Source organism: Taeniopygia guttata, chromosome 5 (assembly GCF_048771995.1).
Source record: "Taeniopygia guttata chromosome 5, bTaeGut7.mat, whole genome shotgun sequence".
NCBI classification, from domain to species: domain Eukaryota; kingdom Metazoa; phylum Chordata; class Aves; order Passeriformes; family Estrildidae; genus Taeniopygia; species Taeniopygia guttata.
The window spans coordinates 14,794,567-14,817,362 of record NC_133030.1 but is presented as its reverse complement, the minus strand read 5'-3'; the positions used below and the strand labels follow the sequence as shown (position 1 = coordinate 14,817,362).

General features: G+C 43.8%; 1 protein-coding gene and 1 long non-coding RNA gene across 10 annotated transcripts in view; both read left to right on the top strand.

Moving 5' to 3' along the window:
- The first annotated feature begins 3,078 nt into the window (after positions 1–3,078).
- The window catches only part of TUB (TUB bipartite transcription factor), a 137,793-nt gene continuing 118,075 nt past the window's right edge, over positions 3,079–22,796 (top strand). For 2 of the 9 annotated variants that reach the window (XM_072929648.1, XM_072929646.1), the window contains exon 1: positions 3,495–4,149. In XM_072929648.1, coding sequence (XP_072785749.1) covers positions 4,037–4,149 — 113 coding nt within the window. In that variant the 5' untranslated portion in view covers positions 3,495–4,036. Of the gene's footprint in view, positions 3,461–3,492; positions 4,150–22,796 lie in introns of those variants that run through there. The other 7 variants (XM_012574259.5, XM_030273827.4, XM_012574258.5 and 4 more) reach the window with 7 other exon arrangements.
- The window catches only part of LOC140684255 (uncharacterized), a 41,366-nt gene continuing 22,734 nt past the window's right edge, over positions 4,165–22,796 (top strand). Inside the window, exons 1-2 of the long non-coding RNA XR_012056237.1 lie at positions 4,165–4,950; positions 5,113–22,796. The exon at positions 5,113–22,796 is cut by the window's right edge and continues 22,734 nt beyond it. This is a non-coding gene — a long non-coding RNA (uncharacterized lncRNA). The remainder of the gene's footprint in view (positions 4,951–5,112) is intronic.

Sequence of the window (22,796 nt, the reverse complement as noted above, 5' to 3'; positions counted from 1 at the left end):
AAGAAGAACTGAAATGTTATTTCTACTCCAGCATTCATATGCTGTAACCCAGAAGCCCAGCCACTCACTCCCCCCAGATTCAACATTCTTGCTTTGAGATGTCCCTGCATCTGCAGTGGTCAGACGGAATCTCTGGAAGCAGGGAGCAGACGTGACTCATTTCGGATGTGTGTGGATGCAGCCATGCTCAAACACTTGGTGACAAGTGCCCTGAAGCACTGGGAGCAGAATGAATGACAAGAAAACCATTTCTCTCCCTGACTGAATTCCAGCATGGATCTCATTTGTGTCGCTGCCCCTTACACAGGCTCATGAGCGCCCTGGCTTCACCATCAAAACCTTTCTGAAAATTTCAGCTTTGAAGTGATATTGTCAGCACTGCAGGCTGTGGGGTCAGGGGCAGGAGCAGAGCTGTCACCATGTGCAGGAAGCAGGGAGATGCCAGGGTCCCAGGAGGCTAAGTCTGCTGCCCAGAGTATTTTTCTAAGGACTCTCAAGATGTTGTTTACCTGCAGCAGAGCAGTGGAGACCACACTTGGTTCTACTCTTGAGCTCCTTTTCTGTGAGGATGTGTGTGAAGGGGTCCCCTGAGGCAGGCACAGGCAAGTTTTCCAAGCACTACTCTGCCAAAATTTGGCAGGGGGGGAGGGGTTTGGTTTTGCTGTGTTACCTGTATGGAGAGGTTGTGCTTGTCCTGAGGTTCAGTAGGGTCAACCCCAAATCTTTGCATCCCACCTGCCTCAGTATGCTGGGACAAGACAGCTCTGGGTGTATTTGCACTGTCAGAATGAACCACTGGGGTTGACTTTCTCCTGCTCAGTGCTTTGGTCCAGGACGAGTGAGAAGGAGCCTGAGGTGCCAGTGAGCTACACTCTGAATGAGGCATGTACAGAGGAGAGCAGCCAACCTGTGTTCCTTGCTTCTGTTGATGTGACTTGAAGGGTTTGTTTCTGACAGAGGTTCCTCTGGGCTGCAGGGACTCATCAGGATGATTTTCCAACTGCTCCCATGTGGAAAATGTTGGCCTGAGTAATCCCACAGACAAGCAAATGGTTTCAGTTTGAGCAGAGCAGGTAGGTGGATGAGATGGGCTGTGAGTAACTCTGCTTTCCAGATGGTCCAATTCATCCAGGTCACTCCACGTGGATTATGAAAGAGATAAAGGGGAATGCACTGTCTATACATCACATCAATGGGGTATATGCAGTTACAAGGAGCAGGGCTCAGGTCTGGGCATTTTAATTGCTGTTCCACGGAACTCTGATGTTTTCCCTGTTTGAAAAAGTATGGCCAAATATCATCCATATTCAGAAAGGGTTAGATTTAGGTTAAAACTGGTACATGGTAAAAGTTCTTGGGGTTGTTGTGCCTGTCCTGATGCAAAGTGATTGAGGGTTTGCTCTATTCAGCCTTTGACTATAAAGACTGGAAATTTAAAGAGTGATGGCAGGCATTCATTTACTTGAATAAAGGAACGGGATGGTGCAAGAACAATTGGCTAACTGATGTCTGTGAATACTTTAGAGCTAGGAATGGAAAGTCTCTGTCAGCAGGGTGGAACTCCAGGACTTTCAGCTGCTTTCTGGAGCTCTAGGAGCTCTTCTAGCAGCCTCTGGAGGTTCATCATGAAACCCTCATCAGATACAGTGGTTTGTGAAAAGAGTGACAAGGCCTGATTCACTTAAGTCCCTTCCAGACTTTATGTATCCTTGGGATTTTTATACATTTCTCATGAGAGATCTTACAAATAAGAGCAGGGCTGGGCACCCAGCTGGCCAAGCAGTGAATGAAGGAGTCAGAAGATACTAGCACAGGCCAAAGAGTTGGGACTGTCTGGGAAAGGTTTGAGAGCAGCCCCTCACCTCCCTGTGTGTCTGTAGATGTCCTCCACTGCCCGGGGGGCTGGCTGTGCTGACCTGACACTGCTTCTAGAAGCACCTCCCTTAGCCTAGGGATGGTCAGACCTTCTGGGCAGCCCCGTGTGCTGTGGTGTTGCAGGAGATGGGGTCATCATCCTGCTGTCTCTGCCTGACAAGGAAAATGGGGAGTTGTTGCTGGGTGATTTAGTGACAGTAGATACAGCACCCAGAGCCTCCACTGCCTCTTGACCAACTTGATTTCCAAGGTCCGTGTGAGGAGGTGAAATGAGGAGAAGAGGCGGGAGCAGTGGGTAAGGATCAAGGCAGGGGTTATTTCGGGGGGCTCAACCTATACAAATTTACAGGGACTTAATGGAGCCCATCCAAGATGGAGAGAGAACCTGCTGATGCCCTCACAAGGCTGTTGAGACTTCTTTCATGACCATCTTTATTGGAGAGCAGGGAAATTCCTGGTGGCTGGAGGAAAGCAAGTGTTGCCCCCCTCTTCAAGCAAGACCTGGGAAACAATGTAGGGAACTGCAGGGAGTCATCCTTGCTTCTGTGCGTGGAAAGTCATGCTGTGAGTCCTCCAGGACAGTAGACACTGCCCAGCCACGCAGCCAAGCCTCACAGTCGTGGGACATCGGGAAGCAGACCTGATTCCCAACCACTGGGCAGGTATGGGCACCTGGGAGCACCGCGGGTGCTGCGCTGCTGACAGAGGCACAGGAGCACCACGGCCCCGTGCTGCCTTCAGCTGACAGAGGTGACAAACAGAGTGCTCGGCACAGGCCCTGGCACTGGACACCGCTGTCCCCAGCAGGGACGCGTGTGCTGGAGCCACGAGGGTGGTTTGGCCTTAGGTGCCAGCTTAGGAAGAGCCACGTTGAGGCTGGAGGGCTCTCACACCGCTGCCCTGGGTGAGCTGGGACCACGCACAGTGCCAGAGCAGTGGCTGAAGCGGGGAGTGCGAGAGTTTGTTCTGCCCCCCGAGTGCCCCTGCCAGCCGCGGGGGCCGCGGGCGCTGAGGCGAGGCCGCGTCCCTGAGGGGCTGCCCTGACCCCGCGGGCAGCCATGGCCTCCGTGCGCGCCCCCGGCAAGATCGCGGCGCTGGGGTGGGAGGCGGCTGATGTCAGCGCAATGGACCCGTATCTGTGGCAACCGGGATAAATAAATAAATAAGGCGCGTGTGGCGGAGCAGGAGGAGCACAAGCCCGGCTGAATATCCCTTAAGCGGCTTAGCAGCCGCGCTCCTGTTTGTTACCTGCGCGTCTCCGGCTGCCTCCGAGCGCCCGGCCCCTCGGCGGGGACCCCGGGAGCCTCCCCTTCTCTTCATCCCTCCCTCCTCCTCCTCCTCCTCCCTCCCCGGCACTGGCAGTGGTTTGCTCCGAGCAGCAGAGCTCGATGCGAAGGCGCTGCCGGGCGGTGAATTCCGGCGGTGCCGCGCAAGGCCGGAGGCGGCTGCCCCATCCCCGGGCAGGTGTGTGAGCGCCCGCCCTGCCCGCAGCGCCCAGCCATGCCGGGAGCGCGCTAGCCGAGCCGGAGATGGATGGGGTCAGCAGCAACAGGAACATGTCCTACAGTAGATGGAGTTACAACAGGTACCGTCTGTCTGTCTTCTTCTGGTTTGTTGTTTTCTTTTTTTATTATTTTTTTCCTTCCTGATATTGTAAAACCATCACGCTCTTTATATAAACCGAGATGGGGAGCCCTCTTCAGGGAAGGAAAACCCTTTACTGATGCTGCTTTTCCAGTCTTGGGACACCCTGCGTTCCCAGTAACTCCAGCAGCGGCGTTTGAGGATATTTAGCAGGTGTTTGTTTGGAAACCAGGCTGCGAATTTCACCCGGAGTGGCCAGACTGGGGGTGCTCCCAGCCTTGAATGCAAATGTTTCCCAGGCTCTCTCCCTGAGCAGGGCTCTGAGATGCACTGATCACCTCAGCAGTCACACAGACTTCTGAAAGGTGATCTGTAGGAACTGCTACTCAAAGCTTTCAACAAATATTAACTAAAGCTTGGGAAATGGAGGTGGCAGGGAACCAGGATATGGCTAAAGAGTGATGCTTTCAAGTAAGCACTTTGTGTAGCCTGGGTACCACAGAGCTGAGAGAGCTGAATTTGGGAATATTTCAAATTTGAATTTGAAATACTCCCACTGTGTTTCAAACAAGCATGCATGTTTTTCCTCTTCCTGGAAACAGAAATTTATTGTAGCATTAGTTTTCCTTTATGTGATTCCTGGCTGCAACGGACAGGTTCTTCAAGCCTGGATCAAGAAAAAAGAAAAAGGTACAAACTTCATACTCTTTTTGTTTTTTGGTGGTTTTTTTTGTTTGTTTGGTGTTTTTTTTTTTTTTTTGGTTTTGTTTTTGTCTGTGTAAATGTTACACCTGAAATGCTAAGCATAAACAGTGTTAGCACCTCACTGAATCACCACCATAAGCCACCACAATATTCTGCAGAAATAGCCTTTGGAAGTGGTTCTCAGTGGTTAACCAGGTATTCAGCATTGCCCACGCTCCCTGGATGCATGGGTGTATATGTTTTATATGTTCATCCAGGGAGTTTCACTCATTTTTGGTGCATTCCCACTGCCTCAGCAGTAAAAATACAGATACAGTGGTGCCAATGGAACAATATTTTCTTTAAAAAGGTATATCTGTTTATGCATATGTAAAACTGAGTTACAAAACAAGCTGTGATTTTATGTGTGCATTGTCCCATGCAGAGGATCTTTTCCATCTGATGGCACATCCTCAAAGAGCAGCACTGAGACCTTGAAGAGCTCATCTGTCCCATGCAGCCCAAGTTTACAGCAGCTTCAATATTCTTACCCTACAATAAACAACCCAAACATTTCACAGAAATTCCTCTTGGAGGTTTTCTCCCAGTGCTATCACATTGTGATCTAAGTTTATGTATTATTTGCAATCTATTTCTCCAGTTTTCAGTCTTCCTGACCTTGATGGAGAAGTCACTGATGCGTGTTCATCAGCCTTCACCTGGGAACATTCTGCACTTGTGTGTCCACTCTGCTTGGCTCTCCTGCATCATCTTGGGGCATAAATATAATATTTCAGTGCCCAGGCTGTATTTTGGTGGCCAGTTTTCAGTATTGGGGTTTTTTCCTAATAAATCCAACTGTGTAGTATATATATATATATATATATACACACATATTTCAGTGCTGTGAGGATGAAAAGTCCTTTGAGGAATCACAGCTTTTACTCATAGTCTTCTTCTGAAAACCAGTGCAGAGCTGCTCTCTCAGGCTGAGCCATCCACACCCATCTTGTGCCCAGGTTCCTGGCAGGAGAAGGAGCTAAGTCTCTTTTACCCCAAACCCTGGTGGCTGATGTTTGCTTTTGGATCATGATCCAGCTTCGGTCTCGCTCACCAGTGGCCGCAGGAGTCCCAGAGGCTCTTGGGGTGGCAGCTCTGTGGTAGAGACTTGTGGGACAGCCCTGTGAACAGCCAAGCACTGCGTGACTGCCAGCATATTTTTCTTGGGAAAAAGACCCAGGAACTCCTCTTGTGTTGGCATCCATGAATCAGCATTGCAGGCATGGAGGGAAAGGGCCAATGGAGCAGGTGCTGCCTCCCATAAATGCAATTGCATCCATAATTAAAAAAGAAACCAGGTATCTTCTATGAAATTAAACTAATTAAACAAAGAGTTTGGCCTCTGGACTCCATAAGATATATGCAGAGATTTTCCCCCATGGAAATGAGGGGAGTTGCTGTGTCCCTTCTAAATGGCCTCACGTGTGTGCAGCTGGCAGGTATTTTTCTAGTGGGCTTTATTTGACACTTTTTGTGTGTCTCAGGATTTGGCCCTGTGATTGTGATATTCCCTTAGGCTTGCTGCCCAGGACATCCACAGGCTGTTCCTGCAGATAATTTATGCAACCCAGAGCAAATCCAATCACTTGACTGTGAAACTCGGGGTAAGGGAGCTCTGTTGAGCACAGTTCCCCTCAGCTGCTCTGCTAACCAAGGGGAAGATTCCCCCCACTCCCTCCCCCAGCCTAGACCAGTGTGTATGTGAGAAAGAAGCAGGTACAATTGGAAAAAGCTCTCAATGATCAAGTTTGTCATTCCACACCTGGCTCCAAAAAACTGCCCTTATCTCATGCACATCTTTGCTTTCCTCGCATTTTAGTGCTGTTGTAATTCCCTGGTCACTCTGAACACTGCCAGCTGAAAGCACAAGACAGGCAGAAATTTAAACAAAAACTGGGGATATTTTGATGATCCTAGAAACCCTCAGGAACTCTGGGTTCATATGGCTGATTTCTAGAGTAAAAAAAACCTTCTCTTTCACCTTCTGCCTTTGGTGACAAGCTGTTTATTGGACAGTTCATATTCAGTTTCTGTTTGGCTTCTTTTCTTCTTGAGCATCATACTAACTGCTCATCATGCCTGCAGTCCCTGGGTGTGCAGAAATGCTCATCTTCCAGGGCAGAGTGAAACTTGTTCTCTTCCAAGCTATCAGTGTTCAGTGCTGGTGCAGGTTTTGGCAGCTGGGCTGGTGCCCATCAGCACTCTTGCTGCCTCCCCCCAGCTTTCTTTGAGAACCATGCAGGCCCTTGCTCTTGGAGAAGCTTGAAACCTCCTTGTGTTGGTGCTATCTGCAAATAGAGGTGCCAAGTAGATGTTTTACCCAGTGTTTCTCATTGTTCAAGTGGAAATCAAAGCTCAGAGAGAAGAGACATTAATATGATAGGAAGGTGAAAATGGTGAACAGTCTTTGGCTGCTATTAGACTGAAGAGCCATTCTCAGGAGCTGGAACACCTGAGTCCTTCCTAGCACTCACAGCAGCTGGTTACCAGATTGTCAAATGCTTAAACCTCAACAACACAACCCAAATTTGACCACTGAAGGTCAAAATGGTGCTCATGAAGGCTTGAGGGAGCTCTAGTACCATTCATGTAGTTGAATTCAATTGAAGGCACAATTTAGGACAGTGTGCAGATTTCAGTCAACCCATGGGCACAGAAGACCTGTTTGAAATAAATATATGGGCAAGTACTGCAGAATGGGAATCTGGAGTCCACATTTGGAAAAACTGCAAGGAATCAGTGGTGCTCCATAATTTTGCAAGGTTTTTTTTTCATGAATCAGTGGACTGTGCTTGGCTCTCATGGTTAGTCCAGAAGGATTTCTTCAGAAGCAGCAGAAGTTTTGCAGAAGGAATGGGTAACCTTCACATCATACCTATGCAAGAACAAAGATTTTTTTTTTTTTACAAAAAAAACCCAATAAGCCACAGCAAAATACCAGATGTCAAGTCATCCCTCCTTTCTCACACCTCTTCCTGACACCAACACATCCATAGTTTTTTCACCCTTTTCTCTCTCTGTTTTGTCTCCAGACTTTCTATTTCTTTCCTGGAGGGCTTCAGTGCAGCCATCCCAACCTCAGTAATTACCACACTGTGAATGACAGAGGTTTTATCCAACAGCATTTGGAAGTATATTTTGGGAAACCTACTCTCAGGATGTTTCAGCTATTGGAGACAGCTTGAAACGTTTTTCCATTGATCTGTATCTTTGTTCTATTCTGAATATCAGTGTTGTTTTTTACTTTCTTTTGAAGCTGCTATTTCTGGTTTTGCCTTTTTTTAGCCTGTGTTGAAAAGCTGTGACAGTGCATCTGGGTCAGAGTTGGAGGGTTTCGATCTTAGATCTTTGTTTTTGAAAGTTTTTGACTCCCCTGTCTTGATTTTTCTGGGACATGTTTTCATCAATTAATAAATAGGGCTGTCCTCCAAACTTCATCCAAAAAAGTTGTTTTACAGAAACTTAACTTTCCTTTTCCTTCTCTCCTTTGAAGTAGCATTTGTGAAATCCTGAAGCATGTACATGTTTGCTGCAGTGAGTGCACTTTAACTACACCAAAGAGCAGCTCCTCTCTATTTGCAGCCAAGCCACCTTTTTCTCCTTTGCCTTCTTGTGTCTTCAGGCGTTTCCTTGTGGATGAGGTACTTTTAAAGCTGTAATCACTGGACAAAGAATCTGGGGGGACAAGAAGAGAAAGTTGTTCTACAGGTCAAAAGGAGAGTTAGAATCAGCCAACCCTCAAGTGGAGCCAGAGTAAAACATTCCTGTAACAGATACAGAAATCCATATAAGTTTATCAGTGTTGTGCATTTAGTTTGCTGGAATTAGGTTCTTTGTTTTTCTTTCATAATAAAGCATCTTAATTTCAATAATGTAGGAGAAGCTAGAGTTTGGGGGTGATGTTTCTTTCCTTAAGCCAAGGCTCTCAGAATGACATAAGGTGAGTTCATGTGCATCCTCCCATGCTCAAGGGTGAATGTTTTTGTTGGTTGGCAGCATGTCCTTGGAGTATGTGAATCCTCCAGAAACCTGTGACAGCCTTGCAGAGGGGTGTGGGAGAGGAAACTTCAGCTCCTGCTTCCCTGAAGAAGAAATTTTAAAGCTTCTTAAACAAAAGTAGCCTGAGAATATAATTTAAACCTACTAGGCTCATGTACAGCATGATAATCCTAACAAATGTAAGAATTTCTTCACTGAAAGAGTTGCAAGCTCTGGAACAGGCTGCCCAGGGAGCTGGCTGAGTCTCCATCCCTGGAGATATTTAAAAGCCATGTTGATGTGACACTTGGGGACATGGTTTAGTGGTGGACTTGGCAGTGTTGGTTTAATGGTTGGATTTGATCTCCATGGTCATTTCCAACATAAATGATTCTGTGGTTGGTGCTTGGAGCAGTAAAAATCACAGCCAGCAGCTCAGTAGTGAGAGTGAAGGGTAAGTTTTCAAAGGAAAGTCAGTGTTACAGCTGGTCTTTGGTTTATCTGTAGTAATGTTATATATCCAGGTAACATAAGCTAGGAATTTGTAGTAAGAAGGAGAGAATCACTTGAGTCTTAGCTTACAATAAGAATCAAAACAAAATATACACGTCTTTTGTCAGTGCAGTTATAGATCTCTGTAAAAGTTCCAAGGTCTCTGCAAAGCTTTGTGCTTAAATCCTGCCTTCAGCTTGTCTCTTGAACCATAAAGACAACTCAAACATTTCTTCAGGATAGAAGGAGGAATAGGAAACCAACAAAACTGTCTGTGAAGAGTGACATACCACAAGAAATGGCATGTGATGTAGCACAAGAAATGCTGCTCTGAGTCTCTTATTAGCACTTTTCTCTTTCCTTGCTCTGTGGTCTCATCGCATACTCTGTGCGAATGCCTTTTGTTACCATGTCTAAAAGACACATTAAGTGTCTCACCTCTGGTGTTGGAGTATGGAATTGTCACTCTCTGCTGTGCCTGAATCCATGCACAGTGCAGGGAAGACAGAACACTGCAGCTCTGAGCTATCAGATATTTTTTGTGCTCTTGCTGCAGCTCTCAGCATTAGATTATATCTTAAAGAAAAATCAACCACGTCACTCATGATCTGCATTATCATAAAAAGAAAACTTTTTCTCTCTCCAATATGTAATTTGTGTGAATGCCACTGCTAATGGAAGTCTGAGGAATAATATTCATGGCTGAACACCAACAGAGATGGTTTTGCCCCTCAGAAATTAATCAGGACAGAAGACCCATCCCAGCTGCTGACACAGTGGGATGTCCAGTGAGATGACCAGGCTGAGTTCAGCCAGCAGCCACCTGTGTTTGTAGAAGAGGGATGTTAGCCAGTGCCTGGATATATCTGAAATGCTTGAATGCTGAGGTCAAGAGCAGGGGAAGATTCCAGGAGCTTGTATGAAAACAAAGATGCTCCCAGAGGAGTACAGGTCTTTGAAGAACAAATTGTCAACAAATCAGCTCAAAATCAATTTCAAAAGTAATTCTTAAGTTGTAATTTGTCTCTAGAAGTATACTACATAGGTGATCAGGCAGGTAAGTCACCTTTCTTGAAAAAAAAACAGTATTATTTCTTTATTTTTATGAGCTTGCTGTGTTGTGTGTTTGATTCCTTTTATCCTACTGGTGCTGTGGTGTGTTAGGGTCCTATTACTCTGACAAGCTGCCACACTGTGTCAAACATCCAACTACTTACTTACCTGTCAGGTAAATGTGCCAGCTCAAATTCCTCCACCAGTTTGTGGGTCCTTAGGGAGACAAGATCATGCCTAGATGTAATTCCAGAGTCAACGCTCTTCTGTTTTGGAAACAGTCCAGTTTGTTTTGAAGTTTTGCTGTTTCATGCACCTCCAGCGCCCTCCTCCTCCACGCTGTGCATTTCTGCTGCCTGTGAACGTAAAGGGCTCTTTGGAGGGTGGTACAGTTCCTCATGACCCCTCCAGGCACAGATGAAATTGATATTAGCATTGAACTATTGCTCTGTTCTTCTTGAGGAATTGTGTGCAAGCTCACCTAGGTTCACTCTTGTCTTCACAAAGTTTGCTGGAAATCCTTTAAAACATATTTCTCAAAGTGAAACTTTTCCAACTTGAAAATCCTGTTCAAACTTCTTCTGCTGGGACTCCTGGATTATGAAAGCCAATTCCTTAATGTGGCTTTTCTAGATATGCTCTCCCAGGTTGTTTTGCAGAGCTGTAACCTAAAATCCTGCTGAAAGCCAGGGAATTTGCTTGGCTGGTGAGAGATGCTCCCAGAGAGCTTTCTGAGGAAGGCTGTGTAAGGAAGAGGTCTGGAGGGATTTGGCAGGAGCTGTCAGTCAGAGAGTCAGTCCAGGAGAAGCTGGCTCCACACGGTCTGTTTTGCCTGTCTGCAGGATGCTGTGGTTTCTATTTTGCTTCATTCCTGACTTGAATTTGTTCTTTTTTAATACAGTAGTACATTAAGTACAGGTGAATGAGCTCTCCCAAATTGAAGTTCCTGCTTAAAGTTAGTCTATCCCTCCATAATATTTCTTTTCATCTTAGGTGGAATAAATAAAAATGCTCTGCTTTTTAGTATAATTTGGCTAGATTAGGAAGAATAATGAAACCTGGGCTTTGTAACGAGGTCTAGTAGAATGGATTTGTCTTCTGGATTACGAGACAGTGCACTCAGACTAGAAAATTTTTTTTGATAGGAAGGTGCAGATGAATCAGAAACAAGAAATGAAGAGAGGAGCCAGTAGGGAAACTGGGAGCTGTTCATTATTAAACACTGTAGAGCAGTTGAGCTGATTTTTATGTACACGTGAGGCAGTGCTGTAACCAAGAATGACATATGTGGTCAGTGAATTTGGTTGGGTTTATTTAGGGGGGTCTGAGTAAATCTCAGAGGAGCTAAATTGCACAGTGCAGATTTCTGGAGGGGGAAAAATCAGCTTTCTAAATAATGAATAGTTTATAGCCTTGTCTTACCAGCAACAAGTGAGTAACAGGTAAATGCTGAGAGGAAACTGGGAATCAGTAGGATTGGAGTGGGACTCCAGTGTGTTGTGGGAACAGAAGACTTGAAGGTCTTGGTGGTAGCTTTCCTTTCATGGCATTCTGTGCTTCAGCAGGCCTAAAATCCAGACACTGATGGATAAGTGCCCCCTTCTCTTGGAAGCTGTGATGTTGCCTTCTGTGGTTTTCTCCCCACCTGTGTTCTTCATTGTGCACAGATACCCTGACACATTTTTTCCAGAAACTGCTTTACCCACATCTCCACCACCTCAAATTTCACTTCTCTTTTCACCTTCAGCATGCACCGTATACACTTTTGTTTCTCTCTGGCACACTTCATTCTTCTTCTCGCCTTCCTAGAAATCCCTTGCATGTATTTAACTAGCAAGGATTTTGAAATTCAGTGTGGGCTACTCATGCAAGAAGCAGAGGAGCCAGCCTGGGCTATGAACCCTGTCTGAGGCCAAAGCCCCCTTAAGTCCCTCCTTACAAACCTTCTGTTCTTCTGCTAATCACAGTAAGAGGATTACCTCCAGGAGTATGGGATGCTGGCTACTACAGCCAAAGATGTTCATATCAGACTCTAGGCTATTTTCATTCATCCTTTTGCAAATGTAAAATGATTCCTGAGGCAATGGGTGTACAGAGGTCCAAGACAATTTACTTGTGCCTGGAATGCAGGTGTATGGATAACAAGGAAAGGTACTGTGAACTAAAATATAAAAACTAGTTTAAAATGAAAACTGAGAATTAATGTTCCAGACTTGTTGAAAACCAGAGATTTTGATTCCACTCTCCACTTATATTTGGTAGTTTTATTACACAGATGTTGTTTCCTCTCTCTTATGAAAAATAATGAGCAACCACAGGATATTATACTGCTTTTTTTGGATGTCTGAATTATACCTTAGGTGAAGGTGCACTCCTCCCATCAGCTCTGGGTGCAGGTGGGCTGCTCTTTGCAAGAGAGCTAAGGCTAAGCCACAGCTATTTATGTTCCTAATTTTCAGAGCTCCTGGAGTTGAGCTTCAGTCTGACTACAGAGATTATTAAATATATAATCTCAAATATGGCATCATTAAGTGCAAATATACTGCTTGTTGCCTCTGAGACTGGGAAAGAAGGTGGTGATATTTTCCTGATATTTACTGTCTTCCCTGGGCATCAGGTCTTGGCTGCCAATAAGGCAGAAGGCCCTGCTGCCTGCAGTCCCACTCTTTGCTCCTGGGGAAGTGAAGCCAGGATTTGTCCACCAGGCATCCTCCTGGCCAGGCTGGGACTGCAGGCATCTCAAATGTGCCTGGGAGGGAAACTGAAGCTCAAATTTGGTGATCTAACTCTGTTTTGTTCACTGTAATGTCTTTATGATACATTATATGCATTTGATTCATTCACTGGAAAATCTGCATGGACTAATAGGTTGTTTTAAAATGTAATTCAAGTGAAATACCTGCAAAAGCAGAAGAATCTATTTTGCTCATTCCTTGCAGTGAGGTTTTCCTGTTATCTTGGCTGAGCTGTAGATTTGTTAACATAAAGCAATGAGATGCTGAGTTAAGAGTGAAAGAAACCTTGCTCTAAGGGTGGGAGACAAGGATCTGTTCCCATCTCAGTACACAAAAATGCACTTGTTTAGGTGCAAGCTTCCATTGCTATTTAACAAGTGTGAGTGCTCTGCAGTGCTTCTCTGGCCATCCCGTGTGGAGCATTGCCACCCAGCCTGGGGAAGCTGTGCTGTGAGAACAGCCCTGGACTGTGGGTGCAGGGTGATGCTGAGGGCAGTTCCTGCTATGGAAAACTCTCTTGATAGAGGAAGCTATGCATTTATCTTTGACTCAAATTGATTTTTTTGGCATTGATGATTATCTTCCTGCTAAAAATCTCTCTTTGCTTTCACCTTGCCCCTACTGAAGTGTGAGATCATATCCATGCTATGAAACATTTGCCTAAATCCCTTTCCTGTGGTTCTTATGAATCATGCCAAGAACAACAATGCAAAGAATACTGATTTGCATCTTTACCTTCCTGGCTGGTTATTTGGACCAGACTTTGTCACAAAGAGAAGCTGCTGATATTTTTATGCATATATTCTTCTGATGTATTGTGCAGCATAAAAGTGCTTGTGTTTCCAGTAGCAGTGTGATGCTCCAGCAGTGGTGTGAGGCTCTGAGTGTATTTGAAATTCTGGCTTCTTTACCAACAACTCCTTTTTTCCTACAGTTGTAATGTCCAAATTTACCTTTTTGATGCCATTTCCGTCACAGTGCAGATGTACAAAAATTCTGAATTCTGTGTACAGTAAATTAAGTATGAACCTTTCAATGTCAATGCTGGAAATATAGAAAATCTCTTTTTTTTTTTGTTTTTTTTAATTAAGTTTCTCTTCACCTCTCTTGTGTAGGTAGTTGGCAAGTCAGGGTAGATGACTTAGATAAGAATAGGTACGGAGAGAGGGAGTCATAAAACAGATTATTTAGCAGAGAACAATACTAGAGCCCTTTAATGAGCCTCTTCTGAAATATCTCAGATTGAGTCTTTTAATATGGTGCAGAAATTATGCAAAAAGTTTTCTAATGATACTTCAATTGTGTCCACAAGTACTGTCAACTTTTTTTCATGCATAAGTTACCAGAGGTCTATAAGTTATAACTTATGCAATATTATAACTTGGGCACTGTCAAGTTTTTCTATGCATAAAATACAGCAGATTTATAACATAACTATTTTTTTGAGGGGGGGCAACTGAAAACCCCATCTCTGTGCAATTAACTATTCAATATATGCTCAGATCCTGATGTCTGTGATATGGGGAGACTTTTAAAATGCTTGTTTGTCTGACTTAAAATTCACCTTTGACTGGGTGCTGTGCGTGAGGCTTTGCTAAATGAAAAAGAGCACAGGTACCAGGGAAAGGTCTCAGTGTGGAGGTACTGATTGTTTAAATTTGAGTTCAGCTTTGTTCTGGTTACAGCCTGTAGGCTGACATTTAACTACAGCCTCGTGCTCTCTGCCCTGGCCCCAGATGGGTTTATGAGTACTCCAGTCTATGGATGCAAAAAGAAAAATAATCTATCATGGAAGACACAGAACATGTCTGAGGAAACAAGAAGTGTTATTCAGCATGTCTTAGGGAATTGGATTGCTGACATCAACCAGCCACCCTCAATCTTTTGCTCACCCATGTGTAGGAGGGATGTTCCTTATTGGATGTTGGAAGAGAGAAAATCTCTAGAATTAGATGTGAAGTTTGCTCCATGACACTCCCTGAGATCTATGAGCGTGCTCCTTGCTCTGCCATCTTGTTTGTTCTGAGACTGGGAACTTCACCATTTCTTTGATGCTTTTCAGACACCCTCTGGGTATTCCAGGAGACTTTTAGGGCTACCAGATGAGGTTTTTTTTTTAACCAAATCCATATACTCATCCCTCAGTCTGGAAAGGTGTTGGTGCAGGAAATACCCCTTTAACAATGCAGGAAGTTTAGAAAGGTGGTTTGTTTACTTCCAGCTCTTTCAACTCCTCTCCTTTATATTATTTTTTTTTCCCCTACTTTACTGTCTTGTCTCTTCTTTCCAGTTTTACTGCAGTTACATCCCTGGTGATAGACCATAATAAAAAAAACCCCAAATGGGTATTATTTTTGATTCACCTTAGCAGTGGACAAGGCTAGAGAAAATGAGGGAGGATCTTCACAGCTTTTCACTTCCGTAGCTGTTTCATGAAGGATGCAACTGCCTGCTGTATAAAACCTGTGCTGTCTCAATAGTGCATTATCTGACAGTTGGCCAGAGAAATATGAGCTGCTATTTTGAGGTATTTTATCACATTGTGAAATGTTATTACGGTGTGATGGTTGTGCAGTGAGAGCACAGCTTTGCAGAGCTGGAAGCCTTGCATGTGTAGTGGTAGGTGAGCAGCCAGGCACCCCTGCAGCACAGGAAAGCCCAGCTGAGCAGATGGAGAGGAGCTCTGCTGAGAAGGACTTGGGGATAACGATGGATGAGGGGCTGGACATGACCCAGCAATGTGTAAATGTGCATTTGCATCCCAGAAATTACCCAGATCCTGGGCTGCACCCAGAGCCCCGGGCAGCAGGGCAGGGAGGGGGTTCTGTCCCTCTGCCCTGCTCTGGTCAGAGCCCACCTGCAGCTGCATCAGCTCTGGGGTCCCAGCACAGGAAGGACAGGGACCTGCTGGGGCAAGTCCAGAGGAGGCCACCAAGATGATCAGAGGGATGGAGCACCTCTTCTATCAAAAAAGGGTGAGAAAATTTGGATTGTTCAGTCTAGAAAAGAGAAGGCTTTGGGTGACCTCACTATAGCCTTTCAGTGCCTGAAGGGAGTCTGTACCAAGATGGAGAGCGACTTCTCACAAGGCCAGGTAGTGGCAGGACAATGGGGATGGCTTCAGAATGAAAAAGTTGTTTTAGATTGGATATTTGGAAAAACATTTTTACTGTGAGAGTGCTAAGGCACTGGCAGAGGTAGCCCAAAGAAGTTGTGGATGCCCCGTCCCTGGAAGTCCTCAGTGTCAGATTGGATGGGACTCTGAGCAGCCTGGTCTAGAGGAAAGTGTTCCTGCCAATGGCAGGGGGGTCAGAATGAGGTGATCTTTAAGGTTCCTTCCAACCCAACCCATTCCATTTCTTCTGTGATTCCCTGTATAGGAAATGATGTAGGCAGAGGTGCTGATGTCCTGCCTTTCCTCTCCCCCACTCTCAAAATACCTGTTACCAAAGGGGTAGAGGGAATGGGGAATCTTCCTCCCAAACATGTATCCAATTCTTACTCATGACTTCAGCTGTGCTAAGCTCATGTAGCTCCCCTGTCACAAATCCTGCACATGCTTTCCTTTTTTCCTCTACCTGACTAAATTATATCATATTCACCTGCCTTGCTCAGTGTTGCAAGGCATAATTCCTTCCCATTTTTAACTAAATCAATTCCAAAGCTCTAATTTGTGGAGCTCTTTCTCCTATTTTCTGGCTTAAGACACTTATCAGAAACAATATTTTCATCTCGAAGTGAGGTCTTTCCCCAGGAGTTTGCATCCTGAAACCCCCAAATTTCAGGTCCAAGATCCCCCAAATGCCCAAATTTGAGCTCTGGAACCCTGAGTTTTGGGTTCTGACCCCCCAAATTTTGGAGTCCTGACCCTGTATTTTGGAGTTCTGATCCCTCCAATTTTCTGCCACCCCAGAGCCACTCAATTTGGTATGCCAGCCCCCCCAACCCTCAACTTTGGGATCCAAACCACCCCCCCCCCCCAGTCCAAAATTTGGGCTCTTGAACCCTGAATTTGTGGATCATGACATCCCAAATGTTGGGGTTCTGACAATAGTGTTGGTGGGTTAGAGGGCAGGCAGCTCCTGGGACATGTCACAGCCATCGCTAGGGCTGCTCAGCACTCTTTCAGGTGGAGCTGCTTGGAAATTTAGGAAACGTGTACAAAAATGGACTATCCTTCACCCTCCAGCTGCTGTGAAGCTATGAGGAATTCAGTCTTGGGCAGTTTTCCTGTGCATTCCCCCATTTTGGGCTTGTTTCATGAGCAAATCCCCGAGGGGCTGTTGGGTTACCAAGAATAAGTGTTACCAAGTGTTACTCCAGAGCGCTCAGTCACTCAGCACTGAGCCCCTGTGGCAAAAAATAGCTTTATGTAGATTGCAAGAGGTACTGAGAGGAAGCTGAATCCCCTGAGGCTCTTGTAGGAGGGGGAATGAAAAGGCTTTTTTGTCCAACTATGTCATACTCATGCAGTCACGCCGAGGCGCAGTGATGCACTGCTCCTGCTTTTCAGAGGCCCCCAGGTGCATTGTTTGTCTCCAAAAACAAGATAGCTGCAAGTCACCGGGATAAATGAAAGAGCAGGCTTCCTTCCCTCCCTGCAGGTCAAGCCTTTCCAAAGAAGAATAAGGAGGCTGCTAACATGGGGCTGGGATTTCTTCCTGAAACCTGCCAGATCCAGAAACTTTTTTTTTTTTCTTTCACTCAGTGCATTTTTTTTCCGATAATAGAAACTGTCACCTGTAATTGAGAGTATCACTTTGAAAAGTGAGAATGGTGCAGAAGTGTACATAATTTAACTTATTCTGAGCCTGCTCATCCCCCTTGCTAGAACAGACAACTTTTTTAGTAACCCTATCCAGTCCTTTCCAGCCAGCTGTAGGTTTTCCTATTAAAACAAGGCAAGCCGCCACCATTTAAACTGCAAGGCAAAGGGAGGGATGGTGGACACTGGGTTGCCTCCTTCAGTTTGAGCTATGCCTGTTGGCCTTAGCGGTCATGGAGATTTGCCTTTTTTTCTTTTTAAGCATGGGGCATCAACAGTGCAGGTGGATGATGCTACAACTTCATGCGGCATAATGGCCCCAGCACAAACCTTGATTTTTAAACTTTTTTTTTCTTAATGTTGTTACATAACTTGGGGTTTGTGTCCAGTGAATTGCAGGTGGGATTTGGATAAGCAGTTTAATACACCTGTTACTGTGTGTAACTGCATCAGATTTGGCTGACTGATGTTGGTAAAATGCCATTCCTTTTCTACAGCATTCACTAAAGAGCTGGACAATAAAATAACTAAAACAACAATTTTTCATGGATTTATGACCATTCTGGTATCTATGACCCAACAGGGGTTTTTTATTAGCCCTGCACAGAGCAGGCAGATTTAATAGAGTACCGTTTTCTTTGTTGAGGTTTCAGTATATTTTGGATTTCCAAGAAATGGCCCTTGAACTCCAGTTCAGCACTGGCTGCATTAAAGCTGTTTGTTACTAAATCATTGTGAAGAGGTGTAGGATAACACACACTCATATTGTAAACCCTTTTGATTTTGCAAATGCAAAAGGCAGAAAACTTGAAGCAGACAGAAGGAGCATGGCATTACATTCAAGGTTTGGTGGCATTAACAAAAATGCCATTTTTATCATCACAAAATCATTGAGATGCTTCTGAAATATTTTTTTCAGCTCCTAGTCTCTCCTGTGTGGAATGTGAAATGGCTTCTGTTATTAGCAGTTATCTTTCATCATAAATATCTCTGTCAAGTCACCTGGAGCTGCTTGCCAGATATACACAATAATGCTTTCTTTGGTGTTTAACAGCAGATTGATGAGATGCTCATTGCTTTACTGTCAGTAATTAGGTAATTGCTTCATCTGGGAGATATGTTGCTTATTTTTCAGATGCTTGATTTTTCAGGTGAGTTGATGTTAAACCCAGGTCACTTGAGTTCACTTTTTAAAACCATGGTTGAGTTAACAAGTTTGTAAGTATTGGTCCTATTATTTATGACAAATTTCCTGTCCTGTTATGATTGACCTGTGATTTAGGCAGAGCATCGGTCTGCTAAACAAATCCAGGTATGTTTTTCAAATTCTGTGGCATATTTTGAGTGAGCTTAGTTGATCAATCTTCATAATTCTTGATATAAGACGCACATTTAGGATTAAAAAAACCCCTCCAAAACCTAAGTTAACAAGAGATCTAGCATTTTAAAGGTGTAGGAAATTGATAACACTTTGGCTGAAGACTGAAAAAAATCCCAATCTCTTTAGAGAAGCACTGAAATCCCTCGTTTTACTGAAAATACTGCATGCAGCTCTTCATGTGTCAGTCTTGATGTCATTCTCCTGTGTCATTAATGATCTTCTGATAAAGAAAAGATGAGCATGATACTTGCACACACAGGTTGGAAAGGAAAAATATGAAAATAGGCACAAGTCCTCATAAGAATTGAAAACATAACAGTCCCTCTCATCTGTGACATGCAGGACAAGTGATATGGCTGATGCTGTGCTTGTTGGCCTGGGGAGCCTGAGGTTGGTTACTGAGATATATTGCTATGCTTATCTGACTCTTGTACCCCACTGGACAACAAAATGGACAGGAAAATTATTCATTAAGGACCCCCAAACTTCTTGTAAGGCAATGGCTGAGCCCTGACAGCCCTGCTGGTCAATTTGTAATGGACTTTGGGGCAATTAGAACTGACTTAAACTGGACCCTTACACCCAAATAATGATGAGCAATGAGAAAAAATTGTGGCAAGTGAAGCTAAACTAGAATGTGACAACATCTCCTATTTCCATAGGAAACTGTTTCACAAAGCAGCCTCTTGCTCATATTAAAAACACAGAGGCTTTAACATCAGAAGCTTCAGTGAGTTTGTGCAGTCCCTCAAAAAATAAGAAAATTTCCATCCAAAATCTCCATTGGAGCAGGATAGATCTATATGAAAGAACAAAATAACTTTTTTAAGGCACTTTTAAGAGGGGTCATGCTGGAATTTAGCAGAATTTATCAGAGCTTGTGAGAGAGCAGAATAAACCAAAAGCATTCACCCCAGCTCCCATCCAAATCATCTACATCCTTAAAGCAGTTAAAATACACTTTAAAATGCAGAGAGATAGTCAAGCAAAATAAATGGGTATTTTATTTAATTATGATTGCACTGCTTGAAATACATTGGGGAAATTAATAATTAATATCTCGTAAGACTGGCTATATTTGAAGGGGAAAATTTCGAATATTTTCAAAGGCCTATAAATTAATTCAAATAAAGCATGACTACATACTACTGTGATTTTCCTTCCTCTCCCCACTCATACTTCAATACATTTTAGGCATGTATTTTCTTAAAGTGCAAATATTCTAAAAGAAAACACAGCAGAAGAAATGTTTAAAATTGGAAAGAAACACAAGTGCCTTGCTCCATCAGGAAATGGAGAGCAAATTCTACATGAGCAACACAGTGAACTTCCTCCTACGTTAAACAGTGATATCCCTGAAAAGATGGTGACAGTGTAAACAGAGGATGCTGTGTACAAACCATGGAAGGGCTGTACATAGTCATGTTTTATGGATTCCTGTCATGCTGAGACAGGATTGTTTCTCTTGCCAAATTATTTAAAATATTTTTATTTCTCTGTGTGGAGTAACTGTACTCAGCTTCTTGAGGTGGGCAAGTGCGAAGTCACTTTGGCTTTCCACATACCCTAGTGGAAGATTTAACTTGCAATTTTTTGGGTGTGGCCTTCCATGTTAGATGGCTGGTTATGCTGTTTAGCACGTCCCAGGTATGGCCAGAGATTGCTGCCCTGACAATTCACTGCTGCTGAATCACACTTGTTGTCTAGGCAACTGCCTTCAGCTGGAAAACCATGAGTTAAAAACCAGAATCTTAACAGTGTGAGCTCTCCAAGGGTGGCCTCATCAACACTCAGGGCTCTCGTAAACCTTAATTTTTACAGGTGTGCTCTGTAAGGATGCAGTCCAAGGGCATGAAGGGGAATATGGCATCAACAAGGACTGACTGATGATTTCCTGCAGTGGAGAGCTGCTGCCTCCTCCACAACCAGGGAGGAGGGGGTGGATCTGATTCCTGGACTCCAGATCCCCTGGGGAGGATGCAGAAGGTGGAGTGGGAACACCGGGTGCCCTCTTGTGCCCTGCAGATGTCTGGCATTTCACTCAGTGATACAAAATGTCAAACCCGTTCCCATCTGTTAAAATTTCTGTGCTGTGCAGAGCAGCCTTTTATAAGGTCCAACATAGACAAGGGAGATGGTTTGCCAGCAGCTGGACCTGACCCATGACTAGATATCTGTCTTCTTCATTTGTGCTGAAAATCTGTGTGGCCAGACAGACACTGTAGTATGAACCTGAAGAGAGTAATAAAAATGGAGAAAAATATAGTCTTTGGGAATAGAATAATAAAATCATAGAACAGTTTGGGTTGGAAGGGATCTTTAAAGTCCAGCTCATCTTGCTCAATCCTCCTGCAATGAACAGGGACATCTTGAATAAGGTCAGGTTACTCAGAGCCCTGTCCAACTTGGCCTTGAGGGCTTCCAGGGATGTGGCAAATAAAATGTGACCACAACTAACTCCTGTAACAAATATTTTGATGCAGACAGATGAGGTCTATTCCATATAAACCTGTAGAAATTGTTACCTGAGACTTCTGAGGCAGAACAGGTTTTGCTGTTGTGCTTCTACCAGAGCCATCAGCCATCTTGGCAGTTTGAGTTTCCTGCTGAAATTGAAATGTTTTGTGGGAATTGATTAATTACTGCTAATAATCTTGACAGAATGCTGTCAAAACATTTTGTTTTGATTTCTATGGAATATAGGAAGCAAGTCAAAATTAATCACTGCTGCTTGAAACAGCACATTTTGGCATTTAAATTTAGGGTTCTCAATTCTTCATTAGAATGAGTTCTTAGCAAAAAAAAAAAAAAATCCCAAAAAACCCTTTAAAATTATGGAATAATGACTTTTCCCCAGTTGCTTCCATCTAATTTTTAATCAAATATATCCAAGGCATATAAAAGGAAATTTAAAATGGAGATTATTGACGTGTGTAAAACCTTTATATGAATGTACAATTAGCTCCAAACTTAAAGCCTTAAAATATATTGGATATTTTAATTGATGCTGAGGTTCAAAATAGTATGTTTATCACATTTAGTGGGGAACAATAATCATCCTTTTTTTGTCACTTCTACTGAAATTTTGGAGGGCATTCCTAGGAATATGCTATGCCTGAGATGCTGAGAAAGATTTTGATTCTGCTTTTCAAAGACAGCAGATTCATTTTTTTCTCTAGAAAAAGATGCTACAACAGACCTTCTCAAATGTGTTGCTGATTTCTTTATGAGGAAAAATGCAGCCTGTTGTGGCACAGGACCCCATTCCAGCTGTAGTTCCCTGATGTACTACAAGAGGATTCATGGGATCTGAAAGGAAAACAAAGGAAAATCTTTGTTTTCTTTTCGGATGCCATAAAAGGAATGTATGCATACATACAGTGCAATGTTAATTTTGTAATGAAATAGGTGCAGAGGAGTGATGCAATTAATCTTGGAAGAGATGAGGGAGAATGTTAAAATCTAATTGTGGCTGGGAATGTGTGAGTAAAGTGCAGGAACAGCTCAGGACCTGCACCCACAGGGGTCTGGCACTTTTCAGACAAACCCAGGCAGCACCAACTTGCAAGTTTTAAAAGTTTGGTTCCTTCATTGAACTCAGAAAGTTCAGGCTCCCCTTGCTATTTTAGAAATTCCTTCCCCTTTTGCACTCCCATGGTAAATACTCCCCTGGCTGGAGTACCTGTGCTCAGTGCCAGATTTCAGCAAAGACCTGGAAGGGTAACACAGGAGTCTGTCTGTCAGAATCTCCTATGTTCAACAATAAAAGATATTTCACTTTTTGGAACAGTGTGTGCACTATACGTCAACAAATACTGGATTTGTCAAAACAGAAAGTGAAAAAGGAAATTGTTTGGCTCATTCCACTGAGCTCAAGTCTGTGGAAGAAGATTGTTTATTCCTCTGGGCATGAGGAAGAATTTTGTGCTCATTTGCTTTAGACTTCTGAACAAAAATGACAGAACCACATGGGTATCACTTTTACTTGAAAAGGAAATCTCCATGAGAAATAAGAATAATTTATGGCAGCATTTAATTGTAACTATAAACAAGATCTATTCAGCAGCTTTATAGCCATTTGACTTTTTAAGACTTTTTTGTATCTGTAAACATCTCAGTCTGTTTCTGTGACCCATGAAGCCCACACAGCACTTCCAGACTCCTCATGAAGGGCAGCTGAAGAGGCCAA